This window comes from Octopus bimaculoides, chromosome 24 (genome assembly GCF_046866305.1).
Source record: "Octopus bimaculoides isolate indiv1 chromosome 24, ASM4686630v1, whole genome shotgun sequence".
Lineage (NCBI taxonomy): Eukaryota > Metazoa > Mollusca > Cephalopoda > Octopoda > Octopodidae > Octopus > Octopus bimaculoides.
In genome coordinates, this window is record NC_142951.1 from 15,868,282 (window position 1) to 15,893,281 (window position 25,000).

At 35.7% G+C, this 25,000-nt stretch overlaps 1 protein-coding gene across 1 annotated transcript in view; it reads right to left on the reverse strand.

Moving 5' to 3' along the window:
• The window catches only part of LOC106877382 (uncharacterized), a 900,394-nt gene that overhangs the window by 75,313 nt on the left and 800,081 nt on the right, over positions 1 to 25,000 (reverse strand). Inside the window, exons 17-18 of the mRNA XM_089341355.1 lie at positions 17,755 to 17,892; positions 7,916 to 8,109 (exon numbers count right to left, since the gene is read on the reverse strand). Of these exons, the coding sequence (XP_089197481.1) occupies positions 7,916 to 8,109; positions 17,755 to 17,892 (332 nt within the window). The remainder of the gene's footprint in view (positions 1 to 7,915; positions 8,110 to 17,754; positions 17,893 to 25,000) is intronic.

Genomic DNA, 25,000 nt, shown 5'->3' on the forward strand with positions numbered 1-25,000 from the left:
GCCTGACTGGCTCCTGTAGGATTTTCGAGCGAGATCGTTGCCAGTGCCCCTGGACTGGCTTGTGCGGGTGGCACATAAAAGACACCATTTCGAGCGTGGCCGTTTTCGTGCGGGTGACACGTAAAAGCACCCACTACACTCTCTGAGTGGTTGGCGTTAGGAAGGGCATCCAGCTGTAGAAACTCTGCCAAATCAGACTGGAGCCTGGTGTTGCCATCCGGTTTCACCAGTCCTCAGTCAAATCGTCCAACCCATGCTAGCATGGAAAGCGGACGTTAAACGATGATGATGATGATGATGATGATGAATGCGTGTGTGGCTGAAATGCTAGAAACTGCAGGAAAATCTCTGTATAGATATATCGTGTTGAGAAAACATAATATACTTCAGAACTAGGCAAAACGAAATCATTTCAGAAATGACCTTGAGACTGATAAATAAGCATTTTACCATGGTTGCAGTTTCTCAATGTTGAATACTTGTGCTACTTCTGAAATGAAATCGAATCTGAAGTACATTCCTATGTACTTCAGACGTAGGGACATGTCTGAAGTACATAGGAATATGTCTGAAGTACATGGGAATAGTGTATAAACTATACATTTGTATGTAAAGGCACAGCATAAGCAAAACAAAATTTGAATTATGGAAGTTGCTTGATAGCAACAAATTCTTACTATCAATGTATGCATAGTTGAAATACTAGAAGTTGTAATTTTTGTCTGAGAAAAATCCCTTTATAGTTGTACTGTGATAAAAAAAACCAAAAAAACAATATATTTTAGAGATAAGTGAAACAAAATTTCCCTAGAGGTGACTGCTTTTTCTAGAGAACTGCTTCCATTGCATAATTTGAATTTTATTTTGCTTGCACAACACCTTTGCACACAAGTGTTCTTTAGTATTCAAATTACTCTGTCACATGTAATAATTATTTCATATTGTTTTGAATTAATTGTGCAATATCTCATAGTTTTGAGATTTTGATGTGATTGTTGTTTATCTTTAGAATGACACTGCAGTGTAGGTGTGAGAGGCTGGATCTGATCAGTTTGTACATAAAGCAGGTGAATATTTTGAGATATGGCTGGTTTAAATGCTAAAGGGTTAAATCAGTATTATTATTATTATTATTATTATTATTATTATTATTATTATTATTATTATTCAGTAGTTTTATTTTTATAACGTGCTTTCACTTCACTACCGAGCGCAGCTCTGTGCGCCTTGGGTATGTGCTGTGGTTTGCTGTGATGCTCTTATTGTTACTCTATTGAAAGTGTTTTGCGTAGGATGTGTGCTGTGCCCAGTAGTGCAATTTTCTGTATGTTATATATATTTGTAAGTCCTGGTGTTTTTGTTATGTATTTGTCTGAATATTTTTTTATTATACCTAAGGCAACTACTATAATAGGAATTGTTTCTGTTTTTAGATTCCACATTCGAGTTACCTCTATTTCCAGGGCTTTGTATTTTGAAAGTTTTTCCATTTCTTTTAGGGAAACGTTGTCACCTGCTGGTATTGATATTATTATTATTATTATTATTATTATTATGGCAATGAGCTGGCAAAAGCATTAGCATGCAGGTCAAAATGCTAAGCAGTATTTCATCCTCCCTTACATTCTGAGTTTAAATTCCGCCTAGGTTGACTTTGCCTTTCATCTTTTTGGGGTTGATAAATTAAGTACCATTTGAGTACCGGGGTCCATGTAATCTATTACCCCACCTCCCCAAAATTTCAGGTTTTGTGCCTATAGTAGAAAACATTATTATTATTATTATTATTATTATTATTATTATTATTATTATTATTAAGGTGGTGAGCTGGGGGTCATTGTAATCAACTAGACTCCTTCCCCAAAAATTCAGGCCTTGTGCCAATAGTAGAAAGGTTTATTATTATTATTATTATTATTATTATTATTATTATTATTATTATTATTATTATTATTATCATCATCATCATCAATATAAAGACAGCAAGCTTGGAGAATTGTTAGCATATGGAACAAAATACTTAGTGGCATTCCTTCTGAATCTGAGGTCAAATGTCACCAGGGTTGACTTTATCTTCTATCCTTTAGAGGTCAATAAAATAAGTACCAGTTGAGTATTGGAATTGGCATAATTGACTTCCTCTTCATAAGTGCTGGCCTTGTAGTAAAATATTATCATCATTCTTACTATGATTACACTGTGTAATAAATTTTTAGTTTTAGTTTTTGTCTTTGGTCAGTAAGTGTTATTTCCTATTTGCTTCTGTCTAAAAGTAAAAGGAAATGACTACTATTCCCTTCAAACTTTGCTTTTATCACCTGGACATCAATGTTTTGAAACTGACCAATTTTCCATTACATTTGAGATAGATTCAGCACAGAGTTGCTGAAGCAGAAATATCGTTATAGTCAATATTCTGCTCAATACCACAGATTTGCTTGTCAGTTGCTTGACCTTAATCGGTTGACTGACATGAGCATGTCCCTTATTGGCTGATATTGGCTGTGCATCTCTGAGGATGAGCAGGAGAAGTGGGGGAGCATCATAGCCATGTAGTGAGAGGGATTCTTTGGGGTTTGAACAAATATAACAAAAGTCAAGTTTGAAGGAAATATTAGCCATTTTTCTTACTTTTCTCGGGGTAAGCAAATAGGAAATAGCAGTTGCTACACAAGGACAAAAATCGTGTTACACTGTGTTATTATTATCATCATTATTATTACTAAGGCTGTGGAGTTGGCAGAATCGTTAGCAGACTGAGCAAAATGCTTAGTGGCATTTTGTCCATGTTTATGTTCTGAGTTCAAATTCTGCCAAGGTTGACTTTACCTTTCATCCTTTCAGGGTTGATAAAATGAGTACCAGCTGTGTACTGGGGTTGATGTAATTGAGCTACCCTCTCCCCCAAAACTGCTGGCCTTGTGCCAAAATTTGAAACCATTATTATAATAATGATCATTATTATTATTACTGCTGCTGTTATTATTATCAGAGAATTTCCATTTTGTCCAAATTCCCATCAACTCATCAACAAGGGCAGGTGAGGGTGGAGAGGGAATTGCTGCCATTCAGTGAATTTGCTGAAAGGTGTATGAGATATGCATGAACAACTTATGTGTTTAGGCATACCCTGAGTATTCACTAGCAGGAACACATTTGGAGAGGGTCTTTGTTTTATGTAGAAAGGGCAACCTTGGATTTATGGGGTACCCTGACTGGCTCTTAGTGGCTGTCTCCCCCTATTGGAAGATTTCATTTCATTCTTTTTGCATGCTATTATTTCTTTTGCATAATCAATTCTGTGACAACACCCACCGTTTTTCCAATTATCATTCTATTGTCATCTCACCCATCACCCTTGTGGCAAATTAAAGAAATCTCTCTAACAACATTATTATTTACTACTATTACTACTACTACTACTACTACTACTACTACAACTACTACCACTACTACCACCACCACCACCACCACCACCACCGCCGCCGCTGCTGCTGCTGTTCAGTGTAATGATAACCAGAGACAAAAGAGCTGGAACGATACTTATAAACAGATTATCCTATTTAGAGCCACAGATATTCAATAGTGACATTTTCTGTAGAATACAATCACATGTAGGGATTTTTATAAGTGTGTGTGTGTGTGCGTGTGTGTGTGTGTGAGAGAGAGAGAGAATAAGAGAGCAGGTGAACAGTGGATTTTTCTCTCTTCAGCCCTTACTCCGCCCACTTATCCATAACTCAGAACTATTTTTCTCTTCTCAATGCCGTTCTCTCCAGATCCGAAACAGCAGAACAATGCAATGAATACAATTGTGAAGAAAGAGCTTTACCATTCCTCAGGCAATGCTACACTTATTTACTATTAACATTATCATTATTATTATCATTATTATTATCATTATTATCATCATCCTTATCACCATCATTGTTATTATTATCATTATTATTATTATTATCATTACTATTATTGTAAAAGTTAAAGACGTAATGTAGGTTTCTTCATCCAAAATTATCTCAAGTCAGTTCTGTTTCTTAATGCAGCTGATACAAATCCCAATTATACCTCCCTTGATGACAGTGATGATGACAATGATGACAACCACCAACACCACCCCTGTCGTTCCATTACCTACTGGGCCACCTACAAAATCTAATATAACTATTGATAATGTGAAACAAGGATTATAAACTAGGTTTCATACTAAACCCTCTCAGAAACAACAACCAGTCATAAAACACAAATATATATATATGTGTGTGTGTGTGTACACACACACATAAACACATACATACATATACATTTATTTATTACACACACACACACACACACAATTATATATAAATATATATTATATACTGCTCTATAACTTACAGTGTGCTGCTTTTTTGGGGGATTTATGTTTTATCTACAATGTGTGTGTATATATATATATATATATATATATATAAATCTACACATACATATATCTATAAACATATCTGTACATGCATACAAATATTTATATCTATACATATATTTACACATGTTTATACACACCTATGCAAATATATATATAAATATATGCCTACACACAGACACACGCATATATATATATATATATATATATATATATATATATATATATATTTCCATTTTCCTTGCTAACATGGTGGCAGACAAAAAAAAATTAAGCTATTGTTTTACAGTTAACTCTTAACTGTTTTTCAAGTAAGAGATCTTTTTTTTCATACATTTCCAAAGACACAAAGTTAATGATAAAGGTTAAGGTGATAGAGCCATAGGTGACAGCATGGGATGAACTGGTGAGGACTGATCTAAGGATGCTGGGACTTACAGAGAAAATGACACTGGACTGAGATGTCTGGCGATATGAGGTTCTAGAGAACCCAAGATCTAGATGAATTAGGCTACTCTATTAATGCTAACTAATAAATTTTACTTATGATTTATTTGTCAGATTAAATTTCTTTTTTTTTAATGTGGAAGAATTGACTGAACATATGGTTGATTTGAAACCATTTAATGACCATTCTACTGCAATTAATGTTTTTTTTTTTTTTTTTTTTGTAATGGGATTTCAATTCAAGTGAAAAAAAACCTTTTGCAGTCTTATTTACTTCATGTTTTATTGTTTGTACTTGATACAACTAAATAAAATGACAATTTTAATTGTATATTTCAAAAGACATGATGAAAAAAATTTCTTCTGTTTAAATTTATTTTTGATTATTTTTGTAACATGTTTTTAAAGATTCACTTGTTTTTTAGATTCCCATAATAAATGAAATAAATCTCAAATTTACCCAATAAAATGTATTTTAATTTTAAAAATATTATTCTTGGCTGCCAATAAGTATGTATGCATGTGTGTGTGTTTATTTATGATGGACAGCAGAAAAGAGTCCACTCATCATCATTTGTTGTCAACTCACCCCTCTCTCCTTAAAGATATGTATTCATCACACTCATCTTTGTTTCCCTTCATGGGCATTTTAAAAGTTACCTATGTGTATGTGCATGTGTGTGTGTGCATTTACGAAAGTATGTATGTAGTGTCACATGTATATCCTTGAAGTCAATATCAGGCATTATTCTCCCCTTTTTGACCTCACATATTTGAAATCTCAAATTTTTTTCTACTGAACCAAATTTCAAATTTTGTAGCTCAAAATGTAGTTTAGGAGGTGACCAATCTAAAAATGTATAAGCATCATCAAATTCGGTAAAAAACTGAATTAGTGACAAAGCCTAGAAATGGTCGCGAGTGAGTAAATGTTGCCCTTAAGAATATTATTCACACACAGCCATTTGTGAATAATATTTATTACAATATAGAGTATTCTATGAATATGAGGTAGGTCTTTGCAAGATACCTACTGAACTGAATAAAACATTTTGCAATATTGATTTCCAATTTTGACACAAGGCCATCAAATCCAGAGGGGAGGGAAGTTGATTACATTGACCTTAGTGCTCAGCTGATACCCATTTTATCATATACCAAAATGATAAAAAGCAAAGATGACCTTGGCAGAATTTAAACTCAGAATGTAGAGACAGACGAAATGCCATTAAACTTTCACCCTGCATGATCCTGACTCTGCCAACTAGTTGTCTTAGTACCGTAATAAGTAATAATATTACTTGAAAATTGTTTTACGTACTTTTGGCACATTTAGCCTATATAATAACTTCTTTATTTTGAAAATCTTTTTCAAAAGATTAACACCATGACACTTGTCTTGAGTTCTATCATATGACCTAAACAAAAACAAAATGTTTAGGTTTTGAATTTGCTTTTAGGTGTTACCACTGTTTTCAGCACATTTGGCCCCATTAGTTTTTTATTCCTAATTTTTTTTAATATAATTAGCATCATGGGATTCCTATAGTTGAGATCATCTATCAGAAAAGTTAAATTTAAATATGGACTTCTTTTGAGAGAAGAATAACATTTGGAATTAAAGTTGATTTCAAGTGTTAATCTCCTATTTTTTTGCTGGTTTTTACCTCAGTATATTTTTTCTACTGAATATTTTTGCATATAACTAACATGGATAGATTCCTGTCATGGAGATCTATAATATAAGCTAAAATAAAATATAGATTTATTCAAAAAGAAAAAAAATTTGGACTCAAAGTTGATTTCAGGCATTATTTTCTTGTTTGTGACCTCACATATTTGACCCAAAGTTTTTTCTACTGAACCGATTTTCAAATTTTTAGCTTTAAATGTAGCTTATGATGTGGCCAATATAAAAATGTTAACAGCATCTAATTTGGTTAAAAGCTGAGTTAGTGACAAAGCCTAGAAGTGTTCATGAGTGAGTAAATGTTGACCGTAAGAATATTATTCACACACTACCATATGTGAACGATATTTTTTGAAAAGATTAGCACCATGACACTTGCCTTGATGAGTTCTATCATATGAGGAAAAAAATTTGAGGTTTTTAATTTGATTTTAGGTATTACTACTTTTTTTTGACACATCTGGCCCCAGTAGTTTTTTATTAAAAATTTTTTTGATATAATTGGTATCATCGGATTCCTCTAGTGGAGATCTATCAGAAAAGTTGAACTTAAATATAGTTTTCTTTCGAAATAAGAATAATATTTGGAGTCAAAGTCGATTTCAGGCATTAATCTCCTTTTTTTTTTGCCTAGAAGTGGTCGCAGGTAAGTAAATCTTGATCTTAAGAATATTATTCACACACTACCATATGTGAATGATATATATATATTTAAAATCTTTGTGTGTGGTTGCCAGTTTTTTATCATCACAAAATATAAAATAAATTTTCAAACACTATAAAATATATGAGGTCTGATCAAAAGGTATTGGGACTGTTGCTATGGTAACAAAGCTAAATATGCAGAGTAAAGCTGCTTGGTATAGACTGACTTTGAACCCTGTTGTGCATGCACACTAAGTTATATTTTCACTCACTTCTATTGTTTATAGCAGTGCTTAGAAGTAAAGAGTGTAGTGTGACCGTCTCAAAAAGAAGATTGGGTTTCAAGTGTGCAGGATCTCTTAGATTGAGTTGACGAAGACGGAAACTTTTCAAAAATTGTCATAACAGGTGATGAATCATGGGTCTATGGCTATGACCCCAAAACCAAAGCAAAAATCAAATCCCACTTGAAAGGAACAAAATTTCAAGACATCAAGGAAATACAAGAGTATACGATGTGGTAGCTGTTTGCTATCCCAAAAGAGGAGTTCCAGGAATGCTTCCTTCAATGGAAATAACACTGGATAAAGTATGTGGCTTTAGAAGGGGACAAATTCAAAGGAGATTAAATGCTGAATTGATATGTGTAGTGGTTTTCTTTTTATAGCTCCAGTGCTGCTACTTTTTGATCAAACCTCATATATTGAAAACACATTTTTACTTAAAAAACCTACCTTTTTGGAATCAATGTCTTCTAATAAAGCTTTCGTTCTTTCATTCCTTTTCACTGAGATCTTAAATTTATTGTCAACAAACACCTGATAGCAAATTATTTCTACATTCCGGTCGACTTCTGGGGCTACCCATGATATCAACACGCTGTTAGTTAACTGACGATCCAGGTTCAACTTGTGAGGGAAGATTGTTTCTGAGAGACAAATTTGGTAAAAAAAAGAGAAAAAAGAATCAGCAAAGACAAAGTAAAGTAAAACAAACAACAACAACAAAAAAAAGAAGCATTAAGCAATATGAGAGAAACATAAATGGTTTCAAATTTTGGCACCAAAACCAGCAATTTTAGGGGGTTAATCAATTACATCGACCCCCCCCCCCCTTGCCAGTACTTGGCTGGTTCTTTATTTTATCAATCACGAAAGAATGAAAGGCAACGTCAACCTTGAAAGCATTTGAATTCAGACAGTAAAGAGCCACAGAGTATTTTTTCTCATGTGCTAACAATCCTACAAGCTCCCTGCCTTTGAAAGAATCATAAATAATGAAATAACAGACATAAAGATTGGGTGAGGTAATACAGGACTAATACTGTGCTGTAAGAAGCTTGCTTCTCAACTACATAGTTCTAGGTTCAGTCCCACTGCATGGCATCCTGAGCAAGTGTCTTCTACTATAGCCTCGGGCTGACCAAAGCCTTGTGATTGGATTTGGTAGACGGAAACTGAAAGAAGCCCGTCATATGTATATGTGTGTGTGTCTTTGTGTCTGTGTTTGTTCCCCTGTCACTGCTTGACAACCAGTGTTGGTGCATTTATGTCCCCATAACTTGGTGGTTCAACAAAAGAGACTGATAGAGTAAGTACTAGGCTTAAAAAATAAGTCCTTGGATCAATTTGTTCAACTAAAGCCCTTCAAGGTGGTGCTCCAGCATGGTGGCAGTCAAATGACTGACATAAGTAAAAGAATAAAAAGAATATGAGTATCAATTGTACTGAATTTCCCATCTAGTTACCAACCTAAAACCATACCACAGTGGGAAGTCCCTAATTTTGAAGTTACAAAGTTAACAAACCAATGAGAAAGTGTCTACAAGGTCCCACAACCTACAAGAAAGAGCAAACAAATCCCCCTTAAATCACACCATGCCACATCAACTTGATTGTATAAAAGACTCAGTAAAGATGTTTTTTTTGCAACATTCCTGATGTGAAGTCATGTGTTGAAACAGATGTTATATTTTAGGATGGTCATTTTTATTTTCTTTATTTGCTAAATAAACACACACAATATATTCATTCCTTGCTTTGGATTTATTATTTTTCTAATTTTATGTCTTATGTCTGGAAATCTTTCATAACACATCCTGTGACCTCTTCAGAGACTCTCCATCCTACAAGTTTCCTCCTGTTCTGTTTAGTCCATTCTCTAGAAAGAATGGACTAAATGAAAGATTTCCAGACATAGGATATGAAATAAAAAGAATAATAAAATAAATCTGAAGTTAAGAACAAATATAAAAAGTGTGTGTGCTTATTTGGCTGGAATGATTCCAATTACAGGATTACTCAATCATGGTTTAATTCGGAGCTACACAATGACTACAACTAGAATCAGATAAATCTTCAGTGTTCCAGAAGGACGAAAGGCAAAGCTAATCCCAGCAAGATAATAACAGCTTATAATAATTCTACTTGTCATTACATTACTTAGCCCGTTGGTAACACTTTCATAAGAAAAAGAAGAAAGAAAAGAGGAGAAAAAGAGGATAAGGCAAAGAGTGAGACAGAAAGAGAAAAGATGGAGAAGGAAGTGTCCATGACATGTGGTAGGGGGAACATAATATTTATTACATGATTAAAAAATTTAGTTGAAGTTAGTGATATACCAGAGTGTTAGGAATATAATTTTAGCAGAGGGGTGATGTTCTGATGGTGAGATTAAAGAAAGACAGAGAGAAAGAGGAAAGAGAGGGAAATAGAGAGATAGGGAGAGACAGGTGGTGGTGGCCATGGTAAGTGCATAGTGAAAAGTAATTTTTTTTTATTGAACTAAGTTTTTTTATATCACCTATCACTTAACGAATGCGCATTCCAAACTTGTCATTCACTTTAGTAAGAAACCAGTTTCCCGTTCACCTATCAAATGCAATAAATCACCTATCAAATCAATAAATCACAAGGGCAGACATTTGATAAAGTAGGGCTGTTCTTGGCTGAACCTGTATTCAGCCATGGTCAGCTATATGTTGCATTCTCAAATTATCTGATGAGAGAGTTCAAGTTATCAACACTGACAAACAAGGGAAAAGATGAAGGAGAACTTGCATGAAGAACGTCGTCTGCAAAGAAGTATTGGATTGAAAGGTGTACACAAATTGAAAGGTGTGTTGGCTCTGACCCGTAGCCTTGGCTTATTAGTTACCAGTGATGTTGCATTAAATTTTTACCCCTGTGAAATTGTGACCCTTATATTTTACATATAAGATAATTTTTTTTACTATAAAATTTTTGTTTTCTAGATATGAAATTGTGACCATGTAAATTTTAAAATGTAATTCTTTCTATTTATGGGGAAAATGAGAAAATAAGAGTGAATATTTATTTTATGAGTGTTGTGTATAAAGTCTATAAAATTGTGCATAAAGTATATAATGTATATATATATATATATATATAAAGTGCATTAAGTAATCATTTACAATGAATAGCAGATAAGTGACCATCTTTTGATACAGACACAACACAGGTTCCACTTTCAGGCTTTTGGGGATAAAGTTTTCAGGAATAACTCTTTTACTCTTTTACTTGTTTCAGTCATTTGACTGCGGCCATGCTGGAGCACCACCTTTAGTCGAGGAAATCGACCCCAGGACTTATTCTTTGTAAGCTTAGTACTTATTCTATCGGTCTCTTTATGCCGAACCACTAAGTTACGGGGACGTAAACACACTAGCATCTGTTGTCAAGCGATGGTGGGGGGACAAACACAGACACACAAACACACATACATATATATATATATATATACATATATACGACGGGCTTCTTTCAGTTTCCGTCTACCAAATCCACTCACAAGGCTTTGGTCGGCCCGAGGCTATAGTAGAAGACACTTGCCCAAAGTGCCACACAGTGGGACTGAACCCGGAACCATGTGGTTGGTAAGCAAGCTACTTACCACACAGCCACTCCTGCACCTGTAAGTTTACTATTAATTCTGTGAAATATTTATGGGTCCTGCTAGTTATATAACTATTAATGAATCCTCTACTGCAACAATTCATATTGTTTGTGAACCTATTCTAGAGTATCAGTTGATATCTCAATTTGAATGACTTTTCATAATCAGTCTGTATTGCCAACAATTGTCTATTATTGACACAATAAACAATTGTCTATTATTGACACAATAAACAACATGGCAGCCATGCTTGCCAGCAGTATTATAAAACTTAAGGGGACATTTAGATGTCATATTAACAGGTTGAGCAGCTTTTTCTTTCCATTTTCTTTTTTTATTTTTGGTGAAAAATAATTAAAACAAAACAAGAATTTTTAATTCACTACCCTTCATGATAACAATGGTGGCAAAGTGGGAGATGTGGTTGGCAGCCTTATTAGAACATGTGGTAGTCGTTTAGCTATGGCTATTTACATACAGAGTGAAGGTATATGGTCTAGTAGTTAGAGTGTTGGGTTCAACATTGGAAGATTGCAGGTTCAATTCCAGTACTGGATGTATGTCTCGTCATCGGACAAAATACTTCCTTCTATGTTGTTCCAGTTTATTGAACTGAAAATGAGTACCAGCAGCAGCTGAGGGAGATTAACTTTGCAATGGCCCAACGTCTCATTTGAGGTGAGGGTGGGATGAGTCTTGTACCCTCAGTCACTTCACCCTTGAGCATTCAGATTATTCTATCAAATGTAATCCTTATTTATTCACACTGTTTTGAATTAATCATGCATTATCTTGTAACTACAAGATTTTGATGATGTGATTCTTTATTTTTAGAATGACATTGTAGGACAGGTGAGAGAGGCTAGATCTGGCTGATTTGATCATAAAACCAGAAGAGAAAAGGGAGATATTGAATGACAAGAGAGAAAAGCATGACAAAATGAATCTCATCCTCCACCAACATTACCATGCAGTCAATGCCATCAACTCTTCTGGACAAGAATTGGTCTCCAGAGTCACCATCACCATAAAGGAAGTATTCAGCAAAGAAGAAACTAAATTCTTGGATCTGAGATAAAGCCACTGCTGCTGCTGCTGCTGCCCATCACAATGCAGCCACAATATTTGGGCCAGATATGGTCAGTTTAAATGCTAAGGGGTTTAACATCAAGGAAAGCAGAATAAAGTCCAGCCTAGTACACCTGTAGGCTTTACACTATCTTCAACTAGTTTCTTTTTTTAATTTTATATTTTCATCATTTAATGCCAAAGTTCCATGAGTTGGATCTTTATTTCAAAGGTACATCCTGGTCACATTCTGTGTCATGCTAAATTTCCCTGAGAACCACATTAAGGGTATACGTGTCTGTGGAGTGCTCAGCCGCTTGCATGTTAATTTCACAAGCAGGTTGATTGGAACCCTCTTTGTTGTAACCATTGGAGTGTCAGTATACTGCATAGTCAGGAGAGTAGGCAATACCCATGACCCTTTACAGTGCTTTTGAGATAGGAAGCAGAAAAGGAGGCTGGTACTCTCAAACTAAAGACCTGGGCCAAATGATTGCACCAGAACAGACTCCACTAAAGGCACTGAAGGAGTCAGGTAATAGATTAAGTCTACAACCCAAGTAGGACATGGTGGGATTTGAACTCAGAATGCAAATACCACAAGGCATTTGGTCTGATGTGTTTGCATATCCAACAATCCACAGCACTAGTCTGATACCTTTTTTCATGAACCCCTGAAAGGATGACAGGCAAAGTAGACCTCAACAGGATTTGAACTCCAAGTGCAGAGCACCAGAACAAATATTGTCAGGTATTCTATCTGATGTACTACTTTAAAAAAGTGGAGTGAGAGAGAGAGAGAGAGAGAGAGAGAGAGAGAGACTTAGCTACTATTTCTGGCAGACTGAGCAACTGGGTTCAGTCCCACAACATGGCACTTTGGGCAAGTGTCTTCCACCAAAGCCTTGGGCCAACCAAAACCTCATGAGTGGATTTGGCAGACAGAAACTGAAAGAAGCCCGTCATGTGTGTGTGTGTATGTGTGTGTGTGTGTGTGTGTGTGTGTGTGTGTGTGCATGTCTTTGTGATTGCGTTTGTCCTCCATTACTGTTTGACAATGGGTGTTGGTTTGTTTACATCCCTGTAACCTAGCGGTTTGGTGAAGGAGGCCAATAGAATGAGTACCAGGCTTTAAAGAAAATAAGTACTGGGTTGATTCATTTGACTAAAAATTCTCCAAGACGGTGCCCCAGCATGGCCACAGTCTAATGACTGAAACAAGTATAAGATAAAAGATACAACCACATCTAATACAGAGCACTAGACCACACATTTGGTGTGGGGGAAGTATAACCAATTAAATAAATCAGTAGTTCTTGGCTGGTAATTTATTTCACTGACCCCAAAAGGATGAAAGGCAAAGCTGATCCAGGCAAGATTTGAATTTAGAACACAAAGGGTCCGATCTAGGCATTTTGCTTTATGTTCCAATGATTCTGCCTAATAGTAATAATGATGATAAAGCAAGCTGGCAGAATCATTAGCACATCAGACAAAATACTTATTGGTATTTCTTTCAGCTCTTTATGTTCTGAGTTCAAATTCTGACAAGGCTGAATTTGCCTTCTATCTTTACAAGGTTGATAAAATAATGACCAATTGAGCATAGAGGTCAATGTAATTCAACTAGCTCCTGTTCCAAAAAGTTTGGGCCTTGTGCCAATAGTGGAAAGAATATGTAATTATGACAATACAAATAGCACTCCCAGTTATGGAATGATGATGGGAATATCATAAGAGAGATACTGTCTCTCATGTCAGCTAGCAGTACCTCGCTGTCTGGATTCTGTGGCTGAAAAGGAGATAACCACAATCTGGACAGGTGGTGCTGTGGCCTGATTCAGTGTATTTAAACACATTTGACTACTGACTTTCTTATGGGTCAAATATGTCTCAAGCATATTTGAAATGGTAATAAGTTTGTATTTATACAAACTTAGTGCTGTTACCCTGTATTTTATTTACAGTGAACTGCCATTTAATGCCACCAGTCATTGAACGATGACGGGAATATCATAAGAAAGATAGTGTTTCTCATGTCAGCTCACAGCACCGCCTTGTTTGGTTTCTGTGGCTGAAGGGGAGATAACTACTCCAAAATGCAATGCCTGGACAGGTGGCATTGTGGGCTGATTTGTGTAGAGCAAGAAATTTTCTCCTAGACAAAACACAGTGAATGGCTTTCTTACATCATCATTGTTTAATGTCTGTTTTCCATACTGGCATGGGTTGGATGGTTTGACAGGAGTTGACCAGCCGGGGAGCTGGCCAGACTCCAATTGTCTGTTTTGGCATGGTTTCTATGGTTGGATGCCCTTCCTAATACCAACCACATTTCAGAGAATGTGTTGTGGGCTTTTTATGTACTACCGTCAGGGGTGTGTTTATGTGGCACTGGCACAAATGCATTGTACATGGCACTGATATGAATGCATTTCATGTGTTACTGGTATGAATGCATTTCACATGGCACTAGCACAAGTGCATTTTACGTGGCATCGGTACAAGTGCATTTTATGTGGCATCAGCATGAGTGCATATCATTTGCCATCTCATGTGGCATTGACAAAAGTGCATTTCATGTGCCACCAGTACAAGTGCATTTTACATGGGACTGACATGAATGGCACCAGCATGAGTGCATTTTATGTGGAACCAGCACCTGCAAAGGACAAGCCTTCACGTATGGCTGACCATACTTCAAGCATATTTGAACTGGTAACAAGTTTGTATTTAAACACATCACTATTTAGCATTGTCACCCCATAAAATTATGACAAATTTAAAAATGAAAGCAGCTGTGTGTGTGTATGTGCATGCATGCATGCGTGTCCCCTATGCTGTGCCTTTGATTTGCTATTCATTTGTAGCTACATAATGCAAAAATTCTCATTAGTGAATTCAGATATAAAACTAAAGAAGACACACGAACACACAGTACGATGATATAATAATGATGGTGGTGATGGTAATAGTGTTGGCTGTGATAATGGTGGCACAGAAGGCATGGTGGCGGTGATGGTGGTGGTGGTGGTGGTGGGGTGTTTCAAATTTCATTCTAACAGATGGTTGTCTTCCATAGTATTGATTATCAACAATCAATAAAGCTAATTAATTACATCAACTGTAAGGCTGATCAACCAACCTAGTCTACTTTTATTTTTTTACTTTATTTATTTCCTTTTTTATATACACAAGAACTTGTTACACATCAGACACCAATGCCAAAAGCAGTAAAATTAGAGTAGTAGAGGTTGTTGTTGTTGTTGCTGCTGTTGTCTTACAAATTTATTTGAGAAATAATATTAAAAACAAAAAACAAACAACCAAAGTAAATCTTGTTGAAGTCAAGGACTTGATAAGGTTTTCTCATATATATATATATATATACACACACACACACACACATACATATTCATATACATACATACATCTTTATAGACATACATATATGCACATACATACAGACACACATATATAAATAAATATACATACATATACACACACACACACATATAATCTACAGATATATATATATATATATATATATATATATATATATATCTACAGACATATATACACAAATGCATGTAAGTGCCTGTGCATATACATGAGGAGGGAGAATAAGAGAGGAAGAGATGGAGGAAATACTCCTTCCTGGAAAGGAAATTGAAACATATACAAGGAAAATCTTGTTAAATTTCAATAAAAGACAATGCCAGAAAAATAGTAACAACAAAGCAAAAGAGGAAATAAAAGGAAGGTGGGGGTGAGGGGGGAATGGGTACAAAAACTAAAATAGATATAATATAATCAGTCCAGTAAGTAGTTTGTATTTAAAGTACGTGTGCATGCCCAGGGTGTCCGAGTGCATTTGTTTATTAAAGAACAGAGAGAACAAATCTATTGTTATATGTCTGTTGAGAATGTTGGATTGGTAGAACCAATAGGGGACTGGAGAAAATGTTTTGTTCTGTGTTTTCATTCTTTACATTCTGAGTTCAAATCCTATATTGGCCACTGGTCAACTTTGTCTTTCATCCTTCATGGGTCCATAGATTAAAACACCAGTCCAGGTGAGTGGATTAGTAGAGTTCTGAGTGTTGGACCAAACAATGCCTTGTGGTATTTGTTTTGGCTCTTTACATTATGAGTTTGAATCCCAATGAGGTCAACTTTGCCTTTCATCTCTTTAGGGTCAATAAAGTAGAAGAGTCTTGTATAGGAAAGTCTTAATTGGGGGAGTCATGTATGGGGAAGTCTTGTATGTATGAGTCCTCTACGGAGGAGTCTTGTATGTGAGAGATTTGTATGGGAGGAATCTTGTATGGGAAGAGTCTTGTACAGAGGTGTTTAGTGTAAATACTATGAAAACTCAAAGAATGCCAGCCTGATAAACCCAAAACTTCAAGGCAGACATTTTACACACATTTATTTGTAGACACCATTCTCTCAATGATAGCTCAACTTGCTAGAAACTAAAAAGACCCCTCCCCCCCCCAAAAAAAAAAACACCCAACAACTTTTCTCCTCCAAAAATAAAGGAAGACATATTTGATATTTTAGTCGTTGATGTACTAAGCTTGAAAATAAAAGGTGAGGGGCATGGTTATAAAGTCATAACAATAACAACGTTAATTTTTTTTATCTTTTACTTGTACCAGTCATTAGACTGCAGTCATGCTGGAAGACCACTTTGAATTTTAGTTGAATAAATGAACACCCAGTAATTATTTCCTTTTTCAAGCCTGGTAATAATTCTAACAGTCTCTTTTGCTGAACTGCTAAGTTCTGGGCCTGTGAAGATATGAACACCAGTTGTCAAGACACACAAAGAGACATGCACACATACACACATTAGGGGAAAGACCTTGAATAAAGTTGCATAGTCTAATAACCAGTTGAAAGTAACTGGATGCAAATGCAATTTTGAGATAGCTATGCAGCAGAACCATGAGTTGGACACATTTAAATCAAATATGCTGTACAAAAAATATGCAGATGTACTAATCTTTGTATTCATAGTTAATTGTCCTGGTTTATACACTTAGTAAAATATTTATAATCTAGTGAAGTGGACCCAGGATTTACTCATCGGATGAGTTGCTTCTACTAAATATTAATAAAAATATACATATACTCATATTTCGAGTTCTAGTTTTCCTGTTTGCATCAACATACCTATATATATAGGTGTGTGTATATATATATATATATATATAAATATATATATATATATATATATATATATATATATATATATATATATATATATATATATATATATATATACACACCTACAATGGGCTTCTTTCAGCTCTCTATCTATGAAATCCACTCACAAGGTTTTGGTCAACCTGAGGCTATAGCAGCAGAGTGTTTTAATGTATATTTAGCTTGGGATTAAAGGTAATGAGTGGGTGACTTGATTCAGGCCTGACCTATACAATAAATAATTTGATCTAAGTACTGCAACTTTTCACATTCACTGTTCATAAAATATACAGAATCACTACAGTTAGTCAATAAAAATCTAATATGGATGAATATTTTAATAGTTGAAACAGACCAAAATAATGAGTAGAGTTACCTGTTTCTTTATCAAAATTAGAATAATTTGAGAGCCCCAAAAGCTTTGAATGAGAATCTTCATCTACTTCTTCAATATCTCCAAGATCAATCACTGAGTCAAGGTTTGAAAACGGTACTTTATCATCTGGAAATAGAACTAAGAACGAAAACAAAAAAATATTTTTAAATCTGAACACATACATAAATGTATATAGATATATATATATATTCTTTTATTCGTTTCAGTCATTTCACAGCGGCCATGCTGGAGCACTGCCTTTAGTTGAACAAATCGACAGGACTTATTCTTTGTAAGCCTAGTACTTATTCTATCAGTCTCTTTTTGCCAAACTGCTAAGTTACGGGGGATGTAAATACACCAGCATTGGTTGTCAAGCGATGTTTGGGGGACAAACACAGGCACACACATATATATATGACAGGCTTCTTTTCTACCAAATCCACTCACAAGGTTTTAGTTGACCTGAGGCTATAGCAGAAGCCACCTGCTCAAGGTGTCATGCAGTGGGACTGAACCCAGAACCATGTGGTTGGTAAGCAAGCTATTTACCACACTACACACATACATATATAGTCATACACAAATATGTATACATATGTATTTATACATATATGTGCTTATACATATACATCTATATGTGTGTGTGTGTGCATGGGCATGTTTTTGTTTGAGTGCAAGGAAATAAATAATTTTGTGGAGAAAATAAGATTATGTGATGTCTGAACATAAATTTTTATATCAAATTTAATAAGTAAAAATAATTATAGGAATGTAAGATGGAGTTAACCCCTTAAAGCAGGTTAAACAATGTAACTTGGTGATTTTTCAAGTGGGACACTGTGGCCCACAGATCTTGTGGGTCAAGGATTCGGAGAGAAATTTTTGCATGTAGGAACATGACCAAGGGAGGATTTTTCAAATTCAAAAATGCTGCAAATTTAAATTAAAAAAAACGTTTTTTTTTAAATTTCAGGGAGTGAGAGGAGTTGTCATCAGATACACACAGGCCTCTAATTGGGTCACCTTGTCCCTGGATCAATGAATTAGCTGAATCATGCTCTTATAGACCAGCTAATGACAATGGTTATGGGGAGCAAATACACTTGCTCCCATTCCTGCTTAGAGTATGGCTAAGTGGTTAGGGGTTTTTGGCTCATGGTTGTGAGTTCAATTCCCAGTGATATGTTGTGTCCTTGAGCAAGACACTTTATTTCACATTTTTTACACTTTTACATATCCTGTAGTCTAGTTGACCATTGGGGTACCACCGATGACTTTGCAATCAAGGTGAAGGTTAGCAATGAGTATTACAAGGAATTCAGGGTATATCAGTTCTAAGCCCCCTCTTGTTCATCATAATTCACCAGGCAATAACAGAGGAATTTAAGATGGGCTGCCCCTGGGAGCTCCTCTATATTGATGACTTTGTTCTTATAACCGAATCACGATCCGAAGTAGAGAAGAAATTTCAGGTGTGGAGGCAAGGCCTAGAGTCAAAGGGCCTTAGAGTTAATCTAACAAAAATAGAAGTCTTAGTAATTAGGAAAGCAGACAAATCACAAATCCCTTCAGGTAGATGACCCTGCTTAATCTGTAGGAAAGGCATTGGTAGAGACTCTATAAGATGTACCTGGAGTAAGCTATGGCCACATGAAAGGAGCAGCAATATCAGAGGAAGGTTAACTGGGAAAATAACTTTTGTGTGTGGAAGGTGCACAGGTACAATAAACACCAAAAATGAACAGAAAATAGACTCCATTAACTGCCAGTGGGGTAAGCTAGAGTAGTAGATAGCTTCCGTTATCTAGGTGACCAAGTTAGTAGCAGAGGTAGATGCTCCAAGAGTGTAGGCTTGAAAGAAATGAAGCTAGTATGCTTCACTGGATGTGTAATGTCAGTGTGCATGTATGACAGGGTGTAAGCATCTTGAGAGAAAAGTTGGGTATAAGATGTGGTGTGCAAGAGAGACAACTGCACTGGTATGGTCATATGATGTGTATGGACGAGTACAGCTGTGCAATGAAGTGCCAATCTCTAACTGTGAAGGGAACCTGTGGTAGAGGTAGACCCAGGAAGACATAGGACGAAGTGGTGAAGCATGATCTTTGGACTTTGGGTCTCACAGAGGCAATGACTAGTGACTGAGACCTTTGGTGATATGCTGTGCTTGAGAAAACCCGTCAAGCCAAGTGAAATCATAGTCATGACCAATACTGGTGTCATGTAAAAAGCACCTTTTAAAGAGTTGGGCCTCACAGAGTCAATGACAAATGACAAAGACCTTTGGCATTATACCATGTTTGAGAAGAAGGCCCAAGAGAAATCATAGTCATGGCAGATACTGGTGCTATGCAAATGGCACCCATTACACTCTTGGAGTGGTTGGCATTAGGAAGGGCATCCAGCCAAAGAAACCATGTCAAATCAGATGAGAGTCTGGTACAGCCTTCCAGCCCTGGTCAAACCGTCCAACCCATTCCAGTATGGAAACACAGGCATTGAATAATGATGATGATGATGATCCCTCCACCCATCTCTGTCTTCTGCCTCTCGTACTGTGTCTCTCATCTTTAGGCCTGTCCACTCACACATGTTGTTTTCCCACCTCTTTCTCTGCCTCTGCGTCTGCTACTTTCGACTGTTCCCTGAAGGATTATTTTGGCTCAGTCCAACTAGGTTTACAAAAATGAGTAATACCTGTAATTCAAAGGGTCAGCAATGTTACATTCTGTATCATGCAGGATCTCCCTAAGAACTATGTTAAGGGTACAAATGTCACGAGCAGGCTGTTCCATTGATTGGATCAACTGAAACCTTGTCATCACAACTGACAGAATGCCAGTTAGAGTGTAGGCATAAATAGATAATAATGACTTGGAGGCGAAAAAAATAAACTCTCATAGACACTACAGTATTAAACTTTAAGAATAAAGTGGGAGTAAGTGTACAGAAGTATATATAAAGTTATTAGTGTCATATATACATCTACAAACATAACTCCATGAATAATCATATAGACATGTATAGATACTGAAGTGTCACAGATACACTTAGAAAAATACATGCATGAATAAACAAATAGAGACACAGATATAAAAACTTCATGCTGTTTAAATCTTCATTAAAATAAACCTATTTTGATGTATTTTGGAAGGGTCATTATGCCAATAACAAACACACACATGCACCAATAGTATTTCACTTCTTTACTATTTATTTGTCAGTTGGTTAAGTATCTAACCAATTAACTAATAAATTGTTTGATTGGCTAATTTCTTGGTTAATCAATTGATCAGTTTGGTTTGTCAAAGTCCTTTCATCACCATTTGCAATGAAATTATCAATTCAATGATTGAAGAAAAGACCCTCTATGTAGCTGCTTACTGTGTTAAAAATGGCAGCCAAATCTCCCTCCAAATGCACATTACCATTGGAAAAGTAGAAAGATTACATTAAACAGTGATTAAAATAAACTTTTTATACTTTGATGTATCTTCGGAGGGTTATTATGCCAACAATAAACACACACTGGTTCAATTTCACTTCTTTATTATTTATTTGTCAATTGGTCAACTGTTTAACCAATTAACTAATAAATTGATTGGTTAATTGTTTGGTTAATCAATTAATCAATTTGGTTTGTCAAAGTCCTTTCATCACTATTTGCAATGAAATGATTATTTCAGGGATTGGAGACATTCTATGTAACAGCTCACTGTGTTGAAAATGGCAACCAAATCTCCCTTTAATTGCACTCAAGCATTGCAAAAGCAGAAAGAGTACATTGAACAATGCAAGTATAGATACAATATATCAAAAACTAAGATGTGATGGTCACAGAGGGAATGGTTTTTATCGCAGGTTTGCTTGATCAAATGCTGATCTTAGACTAACCACCATCACCACCACCACCACCACCACCACCACAACCACCGCCACCGCCGTTAGTTTTGTTACATTTTGAAAAATAAAAATCTATTTTATGGTTTATTATTGTTTATATTTTGAATTACATTATATATACAGGGGTTGGACAAAATAATGGAAATACATAGTATCATAATTTTGAAATATCTATAAAACCATCAAAAGCTTGTTTATTTTTATGCTTTTTGATTTATTATTAATGTTGCTTAATATGTTTTGCTAAAATTGCTGTTTCTTTTCAGATATCATCAAAAAAAGGTAATTAAAATTCATTAAAATGACAGATTTATTGGACTTTCAAAGTGGTCAAATTGTTGGTGCTCGTATGGCAGGTGCTAGCATAATGAAAACAGCTGAAATGTTTGGTGTTTCAAGAAGTACTGTCTCAAAAGTAATGACAGCCTTTGAGAAAGAGGGAAAAACCTCCTTGTCAAAACAAAACTCTGGAAGAAAAGCAACACTTTCAGATAGGGACTGTCAGACTCTTACGCCAATTGTTAGAAAGGATCACAAAAGTACAGCTCCCAAAATTACTGTAGAGCTTAATGACCACCTCAAGAACCCAGTTTCCACAAAAACTGTTTGCTGGGAGCTGCACAAAGCCAGATTTCATGGGAGGGCTGCAATCAGAAAACCACTACTTTCAAAAATAAATGTTGCAAAGCGTTTAGAGTGGAGTAAAAACCTACAGAATTGGTCCCTAGAGCTGTGGAAGAATGTTATTTTCTTGAACGAGTCATCCTTTACCTCATTTCCAACCACTGGCCAATGTGGAGATTGCCTTCTTCCAACTGTTAAACATGGAGGAGGATCTGTGACAATCTGTGGGGCTATATCTTGGAAATCTGCTGGCCCAATGGTTTCCCTTCATGGCAGAATTAATAGTCAAGACTATTTAAGCATTTTATCTGATCAAATTCATCCTAAGGTTGCGGAACTGTTTCTGGAGTGAAACACAATTTTTCAGGATGATAATGCACCAATTCACACAGCTAAAGTTGTTACTGAATGGTATGAGGAACATTCTAGTGAAGTTGAACATCTTATCTAACCACCACAGACCCCAGATCTCAATATTATCGAACATTTATGGAGAATTTTAGAAAAACAAATAAGGAGTTGAGATCCTCCACCATCATCACTACAAGAACTGGAGACTGTTTTAGCTGAAGAATGGACAAAAATTCCTTTGGAAACAATTAAAACTTTGTACGAGTCCATACCTCATAGAATTCAAGCTGTAATTACTGCCAAAGGTCGTCCTACCCCATATTAAAATAAATTTGTTTGAAATTTTGAGGTGTTTCCATTATTTAGTCCAACCCCTGTATATGGGAGCACCAAAATCTTTTAAGTGTTTTGAGCTTCAATGGGTCTTAATCTGGATTTGTGGTTAATAATGATGGTATGATCTGAGATGATTAAATAGATGATTAATGAGCACTGAACAAACAGCACTGAGGTAATTGATCAAGTGTTTGGGAATTAACTGGAACATCTAAAAGATATGAAATATAGGTTTGAATTTATTGTTCTGACAACAAACCATTTGACTTTTATTAAAGTCAGCAATAACCTGACATCACAGTTAAAGAAGAATGGCTGTAGGTGGTATTTAGTTATGGATTATATTAAGATAAGGAAATGTGTTAGAGTTTACACTCATCTCATCGGACAATGGTGGTGGTGATGGTGTTTATGGGTAGTTCTAGTAAGCTTTGCTAATGCATCAAAGTTTGTTAAGCATGTTCAGCTGGTAAGAAATTCTCAAGACAGCTGATCAGTGAAAGGTCTTCAGAGAAGAACTCCCCCACCGCCATCTCAGGCAGATGTTTCGGCCCTTAACTTCTTACATTCTAAGGAGGCTAGACCACATCTAGGTCATGACTCCTGGGTGTCCTGCTGACACTTTTTAGCCACTTATTGGAGACTTGGTCATTTAAACTGCCCGGAGATTTCATCTAGTTGTAACTGCTATCTGTTGATTCAGTTTTCAAACTTACACTTAACGAAGAAATAACTTTGGTTGTCATGGTAGCAGTGCAACATTAATGCTATCACAATGACTTACTCAGAGTTACTTCCCTTAATATTAAAATACAAAAATATTCTTTTCTACTCAAGGCACAAAGCCTGAAAGTTTTGGGGAGGGGGCCAGTCGATTAGATTGACCCCAGTATGCAACTGGTACTTAATTTATCGACTCTGAAAGGATGAAAGGCAAAGTCGACCTTGACAAGATTTGAACTCAGAACTTAAAGACAGATGAAATATTGCTAAGCATTTCGTCTGGCATGCTAACATTTCTGCCAGCTCGTTGCCTTAAAATACAAAAATATTGTCTTCATATAGTATGGAGGTGGTTTTGGTTCCTCCTTGACCACATCCAGATATTTTAGATACAGGAATGTTACTTTTATTTCAGATAACTTGTCCTAGAATTCAAGCTGACTAAAATGTCTTCTTCCTCACAAAAATATGGAATGAAATTGGTCAACAATATTTTGGTATTAGTGGAAGAAATTCTTTTAATGACATTATGGTTAATGCCTTGAAATGAAACACACTATTTCTCCTTGAGTTATAATTCAGAAGATAAGATCATGATATACTTCCAAGATCAAGTATAACCCCAATAGTCAAACAAAAAATATATTTCTAAAATTACTTGTCCCCTTCAGCTGCTCTCTTCCTGGATCTGCTTCGGGATCCTGAGATGCAGATCCTTTGTGCTCCCACCCAACATCTCCCAGAAAAATTTGCAAGCTGTAGGTGGAGACTGCAATATATTTTTTGACTGGATTCTTTATCTAAGATGCAAGCATTTCCCTTGTTAACCCATTGGACAGACAATGCAGCATGTTTATTCTTTCAAACTCCTTTCATATTGCAGTTTTTGGTGGTCCTATTTGTGCCTGGCATCAAGCTGGTATTTACATTTGACTTGTGACTTGAAAAGCCTAATGATGACTTTCTCCGATAGGACTCTATGGAGAGGGTGCTTGTGGGTTCTACTCCTTAGGGAATAGTGGGTAGAGAAGATGCATGGATGGACTTGTCACTTTTTCTGGTATGAATTAGAGATATAACAAAAACAATTAATTTTCTAAATCAACCATGAATTCTACACTAGTAGCAGACCAACAAAATATATACATTTCTTAATCTGATGCCAGCATAGTCTGCTTTTGGCTCAAAGTATATCAATATTGGTATTGTGATAAATTCCCTGCAGCACCGTCATAAAATATAAAGTAGCTGTCAAGACAAGAAAACATCAGAGTATTTGCAAAGCTACAAAAATTACTATTTATTT